Source organism: Triplophysa rosa, unplaced genomic scaffold (genome assembly GCF_024868665.1).
Source record: "Triplophysa rosa unplaced genomic scaffold, Trosa_1v2 scaffold455, whole genome shotgun sequence".
Classification (NCBI taxonomy): Eukaryota; Metazoa; Chordata; class Actinopteri; order Cypriniformes; family Nemacheilidae; genus Triplophysa; species Triplophysa rosa.
This window is the reverse complement of record NW_026634458.1, coordinates 37,885-54,082: the sequence shown is the minus strand read 5'-3', so window position 1 is coordinate 54,082 and position 16,198 is coordinate 37,885. Positions and strand designations below refer to the sequence as shown.

The window sequence follows — 16,198 nt, the reverse complement described above, 5'->3', positions numbered from 1 at the left end:
CGAAGATGGGGCAAAACTCACAAAACAAAAAAAACCTCTTCTCCCCTCCACAAAAAAAATTGAAAATAAATTTTAGACGAGCCCTCAATGTTACAACCGCCAACCCAACACAAATGAGGAAAAACGCAAAACGGCTCATTTACCTAAGGGAAGGTTTATTAAAATAAATAAAGACAATAATTTTGTGGAGGGAAAAACAAACTATATAAACAAGTAGCGATTTCAGCCACACCGGCTGGTTTAGTCGCCGTCGAAGCCCCGCCGTTTGAAGTGCAGCCCCAGCTGTTATATCATGAGTCCAATACCGGGCACAGGTGTAAGCAATTTCAACAAATGAAAGAAAGAAAAACACCACACAAAATAGCCACTAGATGACAGCAAACTCATAACTAATATAAATGAATTAACATTACATACATATGTAACATTCATGCATTTGTGACCTCAAGACTTGACTACTGTAATGCACTGCTTAGTGGTTGTCCTGCAGCATCAATAAACAAACTACAGTTAGTTCAGAACGCAGCTGCCAGAGTTCTGACCAGGTCCAGAAAATACCATCACATAACCCCAATGTTATCAACCCTTCACTGGTTACCCATTAAGTGTCGTATTGACTTTAAAGTTCTTTTAATCACTTATAAAGCCTTAAACGGTTTAGCCCCTACCTACATAACAGAGCTTCTACCACACTACAACCCATCACGCTCTCTAAGATCTCAAAACTCCAGACTTTTGATAACACCTAGAATAACTAAATCCCAAAGGGCGGAGCTTTCTCTATACGTAGCACCTAAACTCTGGAATAGCCTCCCCGATACTATTCCAGGGTCAGACCACCCTCTCCCAATTTAAATCTAGATTAAAGACACATCTCTTCAGCCAAGCATTCACTTAAGCAAAATATGCTAAATAAACCACCGCAGACTGCATTTATTAGATCTTATTTACTAGAATAACCTTGCTTGTTCTATAAACACCATGCACTGTGCTGTGTTATCTTTTTGTTTTTCTGTTTTTCTTATTTTTCTCTGTAAAGCTGCTTTGGAAAATGCACATTGTGAAAAACGCTATATAAATAAAATTGAATGAATCAATGTGTCTCCTTGTGTGTGTCTTTGTGTGTGTGTTGGTGGCATGCTTGTGTGTGTGCATATCTCTCAGTGTGCGTTTTGGCAGGATGAACGTGTGTGTGCTGTGTGTTGTGTGTGTGTGTGTTGTTGTGTGTTGTGTGTGTGTGGTGTGTGTGTGTGGTGATGTGTGGTGTGTGTGCGCAGATATCTCCTCAGTGTGCATTTGGACAGGATGAACGTGTGTGTGTGTGTTTTGTGTGTCTGACGGGTGTGTTGTCATGCAGGTAAGGGTCCAGAGATTCTGACAGCGGGACAGAAGCTGAATGATAATGACTGGCACTCAGTGAAAGTGATCCGGCGCGGGAGAAACCTGCAGCTGTCTGTGGACAACATCACTGTGGAAGGTAAACACACGTGTGCTGTACCGTCACTCTTATTGACAACACTCACATGATGATGAATAACAACATACACACGAGTTCATGAAATATGTGTGTATGTACAGGTCAGATGACGGGCGATCACACCCGTCTGGAGTTCCACAACATGGAGACGGGCATCATGACAGAACGCAGGTTCATCTCCGTGGTCCCGTCAAACTTCATCGGGCACTTGCAGGGTCTGATGTTCAACAGCGTGCCGTATCTGGACCAGTGCAAGAACGGCGACATCTCCTACTGTGAGCTGAATGCCCGCTTCGGCATGCGGCACATCATCGCCGACCCCGTGACCTTTCGAAACAAAGCCAGTTACCTGGCGCTGGCCACGCTGCAGGCGTACGCCTCCATGCACCTGTTCTTTCAGTTTAAGACCACCACCAGCGACGGCCTGGTGCTCTTCAACAGCGGAGACGGCAGCGACTTCATCGTGGTGGAGCTCGTGAAAGGGTCTGTTTCTCTCTCAGATCTGAAGCTGTTGTGTGTCTTCATTTAATCTTGTTTAATTGTCCATTGTTCATTTAATCTTCATTTAAAATGTTTGGGCTCATATTGAGATCTGTGACTCTCTTAACACTGATGGTTTGGTTTCAGCAAAAGCTCATGGATGTGAACGGTTGTGTTACGGTGCAGATCTTTTGTGTGGATGATGCTGGAACCGTCACCTGTCATCTGTGTTTGGTGTTGAATACTGTATGTGAACAGGAAGTGATGTTTTGTTTGGTTTTCTGCAGGTACATTCACTACGTGTTTGATTTGGGTAACGGGCCGTCTCTCATGAAGGGAAACTCTGAGAAACCTCTCAATGACAATCAGTGGCATAATGTGGTGGTGTCCCGCGACACAAACAACGTCCACACGCTGAAGATCGACTCTCGCACCGTCACTCAACACTCCAACGGCGCACGAAACCTGGACCTGAAGGGTAAAACACCTGAAACACAGCTTTATTTTCATCACACTGGACTGTGTGCACACCAGCGCTCAGATGAGTCTCATATTCTCATTATTCTCAAGGCATGTGTCTGAAATGAGTTTTAATCGTCCCAACATATCAGTTTCTTTCATTACAAAACAAAAATCTTATTTAATGAAAGGCGTTTTTAAAGCAGCTTGGATGTGAAAATCATCTCAGGGTGAGAAACTCCTCAAGAACACGTGTGTGTTGTTCTATAGTTTTGAGGAGTTTACTGTAAGCTTTTCACCGCTAGTGTGTAGCAGAAGTGAAACAGGTCTTCATGTACATATCAGATAAACTTGAGGAACATGTTCAGCACCACAGTCTGTAGATCTGACAGAAGAAGTTCACAGAGACACTGAAGAAAATGTCTTGGTTACGGTTGTAACCTCAGTTCCCTTTCTGTCGGTCTCTCGACGTTGTGTCGAACCGACAGAATGGGGTTTGTCTTGAGAACCTATCATCTTCTGAGTATTTAGAAAAGGCCAATGAAAATTGGCGAATGAAATTTGCATTCCGGGCTCCTCCCCGGATGTCCGGGTATAAGAGGGAAGCCGGCGTGCTCATTCATTCACCTTTTGTTCTTCTGAGCCTACGCATCTGATGAGCTTCTCTACGATCTTTGGTGATCATTTTTCTGCTGGAATCTACGACGTGGACAGCGGACGGTCCCTTCCTGCAGTGACTCTCCCCTGGGCGTCTCGGCAGTTCCGGAGGTGTTCGAGCAAATTTCCTTTTCTAAAAGAGCAAATTTCTCCAGCGTGGCTTGTCCCGCTGTTCTCATGGGTGCAACACACTCATCGAGGAGGGGGACGGACACAATGCCTGCTTCCAGTACGCTGGGGCAGACGTTGTGGATACGTCCTGCCCGCACTGCGGGTGGTGACGATTCAGACGTTGCGTCACAGGTGGCTGTGTTCCCACGGGACTCAGCCACCACCTCGTTTGCTCCCCGTTCCGTGGCGGCAGGACTACGGCCCTGCCGTCCGCTACGGCAAGCAGCGAGGGTGATATGAGGATTACTGTGAGCGATAATCCGCCAGCCACTGGCTCACGGACCGTACACACCTTGTCTCGCTCGTCTGACCGTTCCCCAGGAGACGGTCCGCCGTCTTATTCCTCAATCACGTGTTCGGACACGATGCGTGATGATGAGATGTCTCTTGCAGCATCAGGGCGGACACGATGCGTGATGATGAGATGTCTCTTGCAGCATCAGGGGGTGACGTACTGCCATCCGACTCCGACGATTCCTCGGGCTCCCTCCCTCGGGGGGTTGAGCCCAGGAAGAAGCGGACGTTGAAGTGTCAGCCATGCTGTCCCGGGCCGCCGTGAGTGTTGGGTTGCAGTGCCCGCACTGCCTCTCCCGGCACTCGCGGCTGGCTACATGGTGCCTCGGGTTTGAGCGCGGCTCCAAGCCGTGCCCGCCCCCAGTGCCGTGTTTACCGGAAGTGCATGAGGAACTTAGTAAGACCTGGAACGCCCCCTTTCTGGCACGTTTCACGTCAAACAAAGTTCGGTCACCCTCTCTTCCCTCGAGGTTGGGACAGCTAGAGGATACGTCGATGTCCCCCAGGTGGAGTATGCTGCCGCGGTGCACTCGTGCCCGTAGGCAGCGGCCACCTGTGGGGGGCTCGACCTGGACTCCCGTCCAAAGCATGTGGTGTCTCGGCATCTCTGGTGTCGAGAGCTTACATTGCGGCGGACCAAGCTGCCTCCTCTCTCCACGCTATGGCTCCTGCAGACCAGGGTGGTGAGAGAGCTCCACGAGGGTAAGACCGACCCAGCGCTTATGCAGGAACTCCGCGCCGCCACCGACCTCGCTCTACGGGCGACCAAGGTGACCACGCGGGCCCTGGGTCGGACGATGTCCACACTTGTGGTCCATGAGAAACTCCTCTGGCTGATCCTTGCGCAGGATGAGTAACGCTGAGAAGGTCCGCTTTCTCGACGCACCCGTCTCGCAAGGGGGGGCTGGTTGGTGTTACTGTCGAGCCGCAGTGGCCCCGCCACCCCCCCGCCCGTCGGGGGAGGTGACGGATAGGGACGGATCCTGCCCCGTCTCTCCATTTGCTGGCCCCCTCCGGGGGGCTAGCGCCCACTTACTCTCAAAAAAGAGAGTTTCCTCTCTCTCTGGGTTATCACAGCCGCTCCCACCCTCTGCACGACAGTGAACGGCAAACTCGACATTGCGTCATGGCGAAGCGCAATGTCGAGTATAAACACCAGCCCTCAGCACTCTCAGTCAGACAGTGCATTGAGCTGCGGGCATATCAGTACAGGGTCCTCCCCTTCTGTCTGTCCCTGTCTCCACGAGTCTTTACGAAGGTCGTGGAAGCTGCCCTCCTTCCCCTTAGGGCAGGAGGTGTGCGGGTATTAAACTATCTCCATGACTGGCTCAGTTTGGCGCACTCTCAAGAACTGTTGTGTACACACAGGGACCTGGTGCTCCGGCACCTAGATCGGTGGGGCTACAGGTCAACTGAGTAGAGCAAGCTCTCCCCGGTGCAGAGCATCCTCTTTCTCGGTATGGAACTCGACTCTGTCCTCATGAGCGGCCCCGCTCACCCCCCGCGGGGTGCGCGAGACCCGCGACGAAAAAGCCCGCACCCACGCGGCCTACCAGAGGCAGTGCGACTGACTATAGAGCGCGCCCGATCAGTGTTGAACTGCCTGAAGCTCTCAGACAGTCAGCAGTCCCCCTGAAACAATTTCAGAGGCTCCTGGGATACATGGCATCCTCGGCGGGGGTGGTCCCCCTCGGGTCGATGCACATACGACCGCTCTAACACTGGCTACAGAGTCAAGTTCCTTGGAGTGCGGCACACCGGCAGCAGGCGTATGGTCATCACGCTTTTCTGCCGACACACCCTAACCCCCTGGTCTCCATGACCTTCTTGCGGACAGGGGTCCCCTTTGGAATGCCTCCCTGTAGGGTTGGGGTGCCGTGTGCAATGAGCAAGCAGTGTCGGGGCGGTGGACAGGCCCCAGCCTGCGTTGGCATTTCAACAGCCTAGAGTTGATGGTTGTGCTACTTGCATTGAGAAGGCTACTACCTCTCGTGCAGGGCAAGCATGTGCTGGTCAGGTCGGACAGCACAGCTGCTGTGGCGTATATCATTGGCATTTGCTCACGGCAGCTAACATGACTCGCCCGGAGCCTCCTCCTCAGTTCCCTGCGAGCCACACACATCCCAGGCGTCCTGAACCAGACAGCCGATGCACTCTCTCGTCAATCGACGCCTCGCGGAGAGTGGCGACTCCATCCCCGCGCAGCTGGCTCATTTGGGAGAGGTTCGGCCAGGCACAGGTGGTCCTGTTGCCTCCCCGGACTCCACCCATTGTCCGCTTTGGTACTCCCTGTCCGAGGCAACCCTTGGCATGGATGCCCTTGCGCACAGCTGGCCGCGGGACAAGTGGAAGTATGCTTCCCCCCAGTGAGCCTCAGTGCACAGGTCCTGTGCAAGGCCAGGGAAGAGGAGCATCAAGTGGTACTGGGCCACTGGGCGGCTATACGCCAATAGGTGGCGCCTCTTCTCGTTCTGGGGCTCTTCTCAGTGAGAAGACCCGCGGAGTTGCTCGGTCGGGTACGAGCTGTCCCTTCCTCAAGAGAGACTGGGGAGTAACCTCTCCCCCTCCACACTGGGGATGTATGTAGCCGCTACGGCCGCTCATCATGACCCAAGTGCTGGGTAGCCTCTGGGACAGCACGACCTGGTCATTAGGTAACTAAGGGGCACGCGATGGTGACCACCTTATCCGCGCTCCATACCCTCTTGCGACCTAGGTGGCGGGCCTCAAGAGGCCCCGCCCCCTTCGAGCCTCTCGGGGTTGCCGCTCTTTCTCAGTCTTGATAAAGACGGCTTTCCGCATGGCGCTCACTTCCAAGAGCGTAGGGGATCTGCAAGCACCCTCCGTGTCCACAGATTGCCTAGAACTCGGGGCCGGGATTCTCACATTATCTTGAGACCCTGCCCCGGCTACGTGCCCGAGGTTCCCACCACTCTCCCGAGAGACCAGGTGGTGAACCTGCAGGCGCTCCCCACCGGGGAGGAAGACCCAACCTTTCCGTGTTGTGTCCAGTACGCGCACTGCGCCTCTACTTGGACCGCACGCAGAGCCCAGAAGCTCTGAGCAGCTCTTTGTCTGTTTCGGAGGTCAGCAGAAAGGAGGGCTGTCTCCAAACAGAGGCTGGCGCACTGGATCGTGGATGCCCTCGTTAGGGCATACCGATCTCATTTCGCCCCTGCCCGTTGGGAGTGAGGCACACCCCTCATGGGCACTGGCTCAGGGCGCCTCTCTGGCAGACATCTGCAGAGCTGCGGGTTGGGCTATGCCCAACAACTCCGTGAGGTTCTAATACCTACGCGCGGAACCGGTGTCAGCCCGCATCCTGGCAGGGCGTACGCCTGCGAAAGCCCTTCCCCCTTCCTTTGGGGGATCAGCGGCTATTACGCCTTCCCTCTTTCCCCCACTGGGTAAGGAACAGGCATTCCATCCATCACTAAGCACCCTTCCAGGGGACAGGCTGGGCAGAGCAGCCCTGCCCCCTTAGGCCGGGGAACAGTTGAGTTATCTCCCAGATGGCTCTAACCGGACCTACTGCTCCAGACGTGGTAACCCCCCCTCCGTGGGCTGTTCCGTCTGATGCATCCTCATGAATGGTTCCCACCTTGGCAACCCATGACCTCCCCAGGTGGACTCCCACCTTGCGGTTAACTCCTGCAGTCCGCACATTCTTCCCATGAGTTCTCCCCTGATGGTGAGACCATGTGGTGTCTCCACTAATTCCTCCCTACGGTAGGTAGTGGCCTCTGCAGCGTTTTTCCCCCGGGGGGAATAATGCTTACCCAGTGGCCCGTACGGTGCCGGGCGGCTTCTCGCCATTTAGAGAACTAGGCCTCCGCCCATGACGGCCGGTGACAGGGGCTTCCCAACTTTGTGTAAAGCTCTGGGTCCCCCTTCCTCTCCACTGGAGGGTAATAATTTCACGTTAGCGTGTTCGTCTGACTCGCCCAGGCCAGTCAACGTCGCTCCGCAGAGATTCCCTGATGGAGGGAACGAGACGTTGTGTCCCTCATGCCACAACACTGGCCGCCCACCCCAGCGGTCGGGGGAGGATGCTTTAGGCTCCTCAGACCAAAGGTGAATGAATGAGCCCGGCATGCAAATTTCATTCGCCAAATTTCATTGGCCTTTTCAAAATACTCAGAAGATGATAGGTTCTCAAGACAAACCCCATTCTGCCGGATCGACACAATGTCTCGTTCCCTCCATCAGGGAACCGAGGTTACATCCGTAACCAAGACGTTCCCTGATGGAGGGAATGAGACGTTGTGTCAAATTGACAGATGCGGTTCGTCCTTGAGAACCAATCGCTTCCGACTACTTCGAAAAGGACAATGAAAATTGGCGAATGAAATTTGCATGCCGGACTCCGCCCCAGGATATCTGAGTTTAAAAGGGAGACGGCGTGCTTCATTCATTCACCTTTGTTCTGAGGATCCTGAGACCTCTCACGACTGTCTCGTTCCCTCCATCAGGAAACTGATGTTACAACCATAACCAAGACGTTCCCTTTCTGTCGGTCTCTCGACGTTGTGTCGAACCGACAGATGGGGTTACTATGGAAAACGCCACAACACTGTGCCCTGTCACAATCTCTAGCGAAGCGACGGTGACTGGCCTGGGCGTGTCAGCCGTGAACACTACCACGAAATTGTAACCTACCAGTGGGTAGGTAGGGGGTCCCAGAGCTTCGTTTGAAAGGTGGGAAGGCCCCTGCCTTCGGCCTCACAGGCGGCCGCCTTGTTTCTCTAACAGCGAGAAGCCGCCTGGTACCGTAAGACACTGGGTAAGCGCTACTTCCTCAAGTGGGGGATGCGCTACAGAGACCACTTCCTACCGGAGGGAGGAGTTAGTGGAGATACCAACATGGTTTCACCGATGGGGGAGAACTCATTGGAAGAATGTGCGGACTGATGGAGTTAACTGCGAGGTGGAGGTCCACCTAGGGATGGTCATGGGTTACCAAGGTGGGAACCAGCATGAGGATACATCAGACGGAACCGCCTTGTTGGGGGGTTGCAACGTCTGGTAGCACTAGGTCCGGTTAGAGCCATGTCGAATAACTCAGGTGGTACCCGACCTAAGGGGCAGGGCTGCTCTGCCCAGCCCGCCCACAGGGGGTGCTTGCTTAGTGATGGATGGAGTGCCTGTTCTTCGCCCAGTGGGGAAATAATGGAGGCTGAATAGTACTCTGACCCACTCGAGAGAGGGGGAAGGTACCATCATAGGCGTACACCCTACCGGTTGCCGGTCCTACATGTCGCCATGCAGGACGCGGGCTGACACCGGTTCTACGCGGAGGATGTAGAACCTCGTGAAGGTGTTGGGTGTAGCCCAACCCGCAGCTCTGTAAATGTCTGTGAGAGAGTCGCCGCGTGCCAGTGCCCACGAGGAGGCTATACCCCGGGTGGAGTGAGCTCTCACTGCGAGTGGGCACGGGCGATTTTGGGATTGGTAGGCCGTAGTGACAGCGTCCACAATCCAGTGCGCCAACCTCTGCTTGGAGACAGCTCTCCTCTTCTGCTGACCTCCGAAACAGACAAAGAGCTGATCCGAGCTCCTGAAGCTCTGTGTGTGGTGTAAGTAAAGGCGCAGTGCACGTACTGGACACAACACGGATGGGGTTGGGTCTTCCTCCCCGGTGGGGAGCACCTGTAAGTTCACCACCTGGTCCCGAAAGGGAGTGGTGGGAAATTTGGGCACGTAGCCGGGCCAAGGTCTCAGGATAACGTGAGAATCCCTGGGTCCGAATTATAGGCAGTCAGGGGACAAGGAGAATGCCTGTAGGTCCCCTACCCTCTTGATAGAGGCGAGCGCCATCAGGAGAACCGTCTTCATCGTGAGATGAGGAAGAGCGGCATCACCTAGGGGATCGAAGGGGGGCCTGGTGAGGCCCGTCAGGGCCACATCCAGGTCCCAAGAGGGTATGGAGCACGGACGAGGCAGATTCCGCCTCCTCGCGCCCCTTAGGAACCTAATGACCAGGTCGTGCTGTCCTAGAGACTTTCCAGTAACTGAGTTGTGATGAGCGGCGATGGCGGCTACATACACTTTCAGTGTGGATGGGGAGAGGTTAGTCTCGAGTCTCTCTTGTAGGAAGGACAGCACGGACCCAATCGCACAACTCCGTGGGTCTTCTCCTCGAGAAGCGCACCAGGACGAGAAGAGGCGCCACTTGTAGGCATACAGTCGCCTAGTGGCTGTTGCCCTAGCGTGAGATATGGTCTCTACCTTCCGCTTGTCCCGAGGCCAGCTGTGCGCTAGGGCATCCGTGCCGAGGGGTCCCTCGGTCAGAGAGTACCAAAGCGGGCAATGGGTGGTTTCGAGGTAGGCGAACAGGTCTACCTGGACCTGCCCGAACCGCCCTCTGCGAGGCGTCAACTGACGAGAGAGCGCGTAGGCTGTCTGGTTCAGGTCGCCTGGGATATACGTGGCACGCAGGGAGTGGGTCACCTGCTGATTCCACAGGAGGAGGCGTCGGGCGAGTCTTGGTAACTGCAGTGAGCATACTCCACCCTGGCGGTTGATATACGCTACTGCGGTAATGCTGTCCATCCGGACCAGCACGTGCTTGCCCTGCATGAGAGGCTGCAGCCGCTTCAGTGTGAGTAGCACGGTCCACAACTCTAGGCAATTGATATGCCATCGCAGGCGGGGGCCCGTCGATAGCCCTGACACTGCGTGCCCATTTCACACTGCACCCCAGCCCTGCAGGGAGGCGTCCGTCGTTACCACGACATGCCTCATAACCTGCCCCAGGGGAACCCCTGTTCGAAGGAAGGTCATGGAAGACCAAGGGGTTAGGGTGCGCCGGCAGAGAGGCGTAACCACTATCCGCCTGCTGCCGGTGTGCCACGCTCTCCAGGGAACTCGACTCTGTAGCCAATGTTGGAGCGGTCTCATGTGCATCAACCCGAGGGGTATCACCGCCGTCGAGGATGCCATGTGTCCCAGGAGCCTCTGAAATTGTTTCAGGGGTACCGCTGACTGTCTGAGAGCTTCAGGCAGTTCAACACTGATCGGGCGCGCTCTGTAGTCAGTCGCACTGCCTCTGGGAGGCCGCGTGGGTGCGGGCTTCCTCGTCGCGGGTCTCGTGCCCCCCGCGGGGGGTGAGCGGGGCCGCTCATGAGGACAGAGTCGAGTTCCATACCGAGAAAGACGCTCTGCACCGGGGAGAGCTTGCTCTTCTCAGTTGACCTGTAGCCCCAACGATCTTGGTGCCAGAGCACCAGGTCCCTGTGTGTACACAACAGATCTCGAGAGTGCGCCAAACTGATCCAGTCGTCGAGATAGTTTAGTACCTGCTACTAAACCTAGTACCCCCTTAGTTCCCTAAGGGGAAGGAGGGAGGCTTCCACGACCTTCGTAAAGACTCGTGGAGACAGGGACAGACCGAAGGGGAGGACCCTGTACTGATATGCCCGTCCCTCGAACGCGAACCGTCGGAACGGCCGATGTCAAGGGAGGATCGAGACATGAAGTACGCGTCCTTCAGGTCGATTGCCATGAACCAGTCCTGACACCTGACGGACGTCAGGATGCGCTTCTGCGTGATCAACCTGAAAGGCAGCTATTGTGTAGGTGCCTGTTCAGAACACACAGACTCAAGATAGGGCGCAACCCCCCGTCTTTCTTGGGGACAATGAAGTACAGGCTGTAAAACTCGTTGAACATCTCGGCTGGTGAGACGGGCTCGATCACTCCCTTCACCAGAAGGGTGGAGACCTCGGCCCGAAGTACGGGAACATCCTAGCCTCTGACTGAGGTATATTGGATGCCCTGAAACTTGGCGGGCGTGAGGCGACTGGATCGCGTAGCCGAGACGGATCGTTTTCCCTAGCCAGCCTGACAGCCTGGGAAGCCGGACAGGCTCCCAGAAATGAGACGGGGACTAAAGGTACGATCTTTTTCATCGTCCGCCCGGGGGGTGGTTCGGCTAGCAGTACAGATTCCTTGCCGGGGAGGACCCCCGGGGAAGAGATCGGCTCTGCTGTTTTCCCTGCCTGGCGACTGCGCAGCTCAACGCATTGTCTGACTGAGAGTGCTGAGGGCTGGTGTTTATACTCGACATTGCGCTTCGCCATGACGCAACGTCGAGTTTGCCGTTCACCGTCGTGCAGAGGGTGGGAGCGGCTGTGATAACCCAGAGAGAGAGGAAACTCTCTTCTTGAGAGTAAGTGGGTGCTAGCCCCCCGGAGGGGGCCAGCAGATGGAGAGACGGGGCAGGATCCGTCCCTATCCGACTTCCCAGCGATGTGGCTGGGGTCGGGCCCAATGGTAGCCTCGATCCCCCTGAGGTCTTCCCATGAGGGCCGCATCGCCGCGGCTGCTGATGGGGCGATGGTTTCCTCTTCGCTGTCTCCTCCAGGGGGGGGCGCCTGAGTGGGGGGCCCAGAGCTGGAGGGCGTCGAAGAGGACCAGGGCTGCTGGGAAGCAGACAGTGCACGGGACTCGACGGCCGAGGCGGCCGAGTCGCGGCACGGAGGACTGCTTCTTTACTGTCGAGAACCCTCCGGGGGAGGCCGCTTGCGTCCGCTGTAGATAGATTCCAGCAGAAAAATGATCACCAAAGATCGTAGAGAAGCTCATCAGATGCGTAGGCTCTGAAGAACAAAAGGTGAATGAATGAGCACGCCGGCTTCCCTCTTATACCCGGGCATCCGGGGAGGATACAAATCGGCATGCAAATTTCATTCGCCAATTTTCATTGGCCTTTTCTAAATACTCAGAAGATGATAGGTTCTCAAGACAAACCCCCATTCTGTCGGTTCGACACAACGTCGAGAGACCGACAGAAAAGGAACTGTCATTCCACGTTAGGCCTATAAAATAAAAATACGAATAAACTAAAACTGTTGGATTATTATAGGCTACATTGCAAAATGATTTGAGAAAAAAAAACATCCAATGCAAGCAATTCTGACTGATGCTGACTGACAACCATTTCAGTTCACGTCTCTCCTCCAAACTCCGCCCACAAAAGATGACTGTCACTGTTCTCTCAGAAGGTGCACAGAACATACTTTAACAAGTTGTTTAGTACAGGGAACTGTGTGCATGCGACCACTGTATGATGTCAAAGGATGTCACGAGCGGCGGGACTACTGTCAAACCGCCCGCTTCCGTCTGAAGTAAAGTTACCGACCGGTAAAGACGCTTTCATTCGGAAATTTACTTCCGTGCGGCAAGTCCCGTGCTGTGTCTTTCTCTGACACTTTAAAATGCTTCACACACACGCAGGCACACACACACACAAAAATGTCAAAATGTTTGCGGCAGTAATAAAACGCATGCGTGTCTCTGTCTCTCTCTCTCTCTCTCTCTCTCTCTCTCTCTCTCTCTCTCTGCGCTGGTTGCTGCTTGATCGTATCACGAGTCATGTTCGGTAAAATGTATTCGGCCATTTCACATATTCGGCCGAACACCGAACTTGAGTTTTTTTGCTATTTTCGGCCGAACATTTTCGGTGGCCGAACATTTGGTGCATCCCTAATATTTAGTGTACAATTATTTTGTCATGTGATAATTACTAGCCGCAGGATAATGCATCCAGTCGGTTGTTATCGCAGAATAGACCCCTTCAGTGTTGTACAAGAACTGATTCTGATCATTCTGATATAGGAGCCTTGCACAATGACAGGCTGACTGTATATTTTCTGTTTTTAATTTCGATCATTATCATCAGCGAACTTGCTTCAGCTAAATTAGGTTGTTAATTAGGTTGCTAATTTATACATCACCCTTATCAGATTCAAGATCTTTATTGTCATACAGTATGTACCTGAAATTCTGTTTTGCAGATGGGGTAGAAAAGCAATAAATATATAATAAAGGACAAACATAGAACAACTGCAGTAAATATAAAAGAGAATAAAATAGAAAAGTTAATTTATAGTAAAAAGTGGCCGTAAGTAGTATTTTTGTTAAGGAAAATGTATTTATTGATTTAGAGTTTCATCTTAAATTAAGTACTGTATTAGTGATTTAAAAAACTCCTTTCATTGTGATTTTTCCCGCCATTAGGAGGCGGTGTGGCTCAGCCACATGACGTCATCAAATGCCGTTCTTTCTCTCGCCTCTGAGCTTTCAAGTGCACAAGTTAGTTTTGCAACGGGTTCATCGCGAAAGTAGTAGCAGAAGATTTGAAACTGCAGTGACAGGTTTGAGAGGTTGTAGATGCCTGTTTGTGGTTGCAATTCAAATCTGAATCTAGGAAAACGTGTAAATGTGCTATGCATTTGTATCTGCCAATGTATTTTAGTAAATGCCAGTTTACACGTTTGTGACTATTTGTCTGCAACTTCAAATTCAGAAGACAGATTTGTGAGTTTTGTCCACGAGTGCAAATCTCAACATTCAACTTCAGTTTTTTATTTGACAAGTTTTCACATTGGGGCTGTGAGTGTACATTTTAGTGTACAGGTACAAATACTTACTTTACAAGTTCACAAACTAAAATCTACATGCTCTCAAGTTTTGCTACTGAAATACCTTCATACGTTTCTCATCAGAATGATTGACAGGTGTGTGTTTGTGTTCTTTCTTCAGGTGAGCTGTACATCGGTGGAGTAGCCAAGAACATGTACAACAGTCTGCCGAAGCTGATCGCCTCACGGGACGGCTATCAGGGCTGTCTGGCCTCTGTTGATCTGAACGGACGTTTGCCCGACCTGCTCGCAGATGCCCTCCACAGAGTCGGTCAGGTGGATCGAGGATGTGACGGTCAGTTGGTCTTGTGTATAGTCTCAAGTTTTTCACGTTACATTAATACTGGGTGTGGTGATTTTCAGCCTGTGTTTGTTGGACAGGCCGTCTCAGGGATATCTGCAGTTAAAGTATCATTGACAGCGTTCTTGTTGCGATGCTATTCACGATACTGATCTCACGATACGATTCATTTAGGATTTATTTTTACAAAAAAAAAAAACTTTTGTGTCAAATAACAAAGCTAAACTGTGATTTTAAAACAAATTCCAAATCAAATAAAAAATGAATGAAACAAAAGTCTCTTTAAAATAAACAAACTAAGACTTTGTGCTTTTCTTGGATTTTTTTACATTTTAGAAACATCAGCTGTGTTTACGTTTTCAGTAAACACAGCGGCACCTGCTGTTCAAAACATGTATTGCGATTCAAATAACATCTCAACCGTCTTGAATTCTCACATAATAAAATGGATTTTCAACCGGCTCACTGTAAATGGTTACATCCCTAGTAGTAAAGTGTGTTAATGGCTCACTTTGATCAACATCAGATTCTCCTCAGCTGCAGTTCTGAAGGAAACTCTTCATCTTCATGTCACGTTCACATCATGTGTGCTGCTGGTTTCCTTTGAAAACTGTGATTTTTCACTATCGTCTGTCTGAAAAAACAATCATTATCCAGCACGAGCCTGTGGAAACACTAAAGCCAGATATTATCATCTGACACGTTTGATGTTAAACACACCTACACCAGCATTACTGGATTCATTCAGCTCACAAAAACATTCCGTGCAGAAATCATCCAAATCCCTCTAATAATAATCATCCACTAAGATCAGACACTCTTCTGAAGATTTGACAAATATGTGTGATGTGATCACACTTTCATTTTCTCTCTTAGGGCCCTATTTTAACGATGTAAGCGCACGGCACAGGTGCACTTTTTTACCACAGGGCCCTTAAACTGAAGTTATTATATAAACACGGTTTGAGAGAACATCTGTAACGTTGAAATCTATGTTGTCATTTCAATGTTAGCATGAACATAGTTTGAACATTTCAAGAAGAATTAAGGATATGCATGTTACTGTAACTCTACTGTTTTGTACATAATATCAGATTTTCTATTCACTTTTTTATTATGCTCATGCTGTTGTTATGAAAAACAGAGGTACGTTTATTTTCACCCGTGTGTCAGATGAATGAGGGAAAGTTGTTTTCTTTATGACATGAGTGTGGCTAAAAACAACACTACACTGTTAATGATTGTGTGAGATTTCTCAGCGTCAAACTGATGGTGTGTTAGAAATGAGATCACGCCTCACTATTGAAGGAGAAAGAAACAGATGAAATATGAAATCACCTGTTCAGGCTTCATGAAGACACAAGTAAGCGTCTCACATCTCATTTCTGGATTTTCATTTTAGGTTTATTCAGATATTTATTTTGGTTTCCTGTGCGAATAATAGTTCATAATGACAAGAGGTGCAGGTGATGTGTCTTAACATTTACAAGACATTTTGCATCATTACTGGACAATGCACATGACACTTATGAGTCATCTGCTGAACAGTTTAACACGTTTATCATGTTGTCATGAACGTGGGTGGTGAGGACACGGAGACAATGACAGAGGACCCAAGTGCAGACAGCGGGTAAGGGGTTAACAAGACATTTAATAAAATATAAATACAAAACAAAGACCCACGTGGGGGTAACAAAACAAAACACAAGGGTATAAAACATGACACCAAGGACTAACTACACCTAACCAGACTAAGACAACACTTGAATTAAATACAAAATAACTAAACTACACTGACAAGACAGGAACTCACCACATATGACACACACACGACAGTACAATGAACCAGCACGAGACAGAAGACACAAGGGCATTATAAAGGGGATAAATCAAGAGGGGACAGGTGCAGGACATGAACTAATTAACAAACAATAA

At 51.2% G+C, this 16,198-nt stretch overlaps 1 protein-coding gene across 1 annotated transcript in view; it reads left to right on the top strand.

Annotated features, from left to right (window-relative positions):
• Positions 1-1,269: 1,269 nt before the first annotated feature.
• The window catches only part of LOC130550863 (neurexin-2-like), a 23,532-nt gene continuing 8,603 nt past the window's right edge, over positions 1,270-16,198 (top strand). Inside the window, exons 1-4 of the mRNA XM_057328379.1 lie at positions 1,270-1,477; positions 1,579-1,960; positions 2,245-2,435; positions 14,084-14,257. Coding sequence (XP_057184362.1) covers positions 1,584-1,960; positions 2,245-2,435; positions 14,084-14,257 — 742 coding nt within the window. The 5' untranslated portion in view covers positions 1,270-1,477; positions 1,579-1,583. The remainder of the gene's footprint in view (positions 1,478-1,578; positions 1,961-2,244; positions 2,436-14,083; positions 14,258-16,198) is intronic.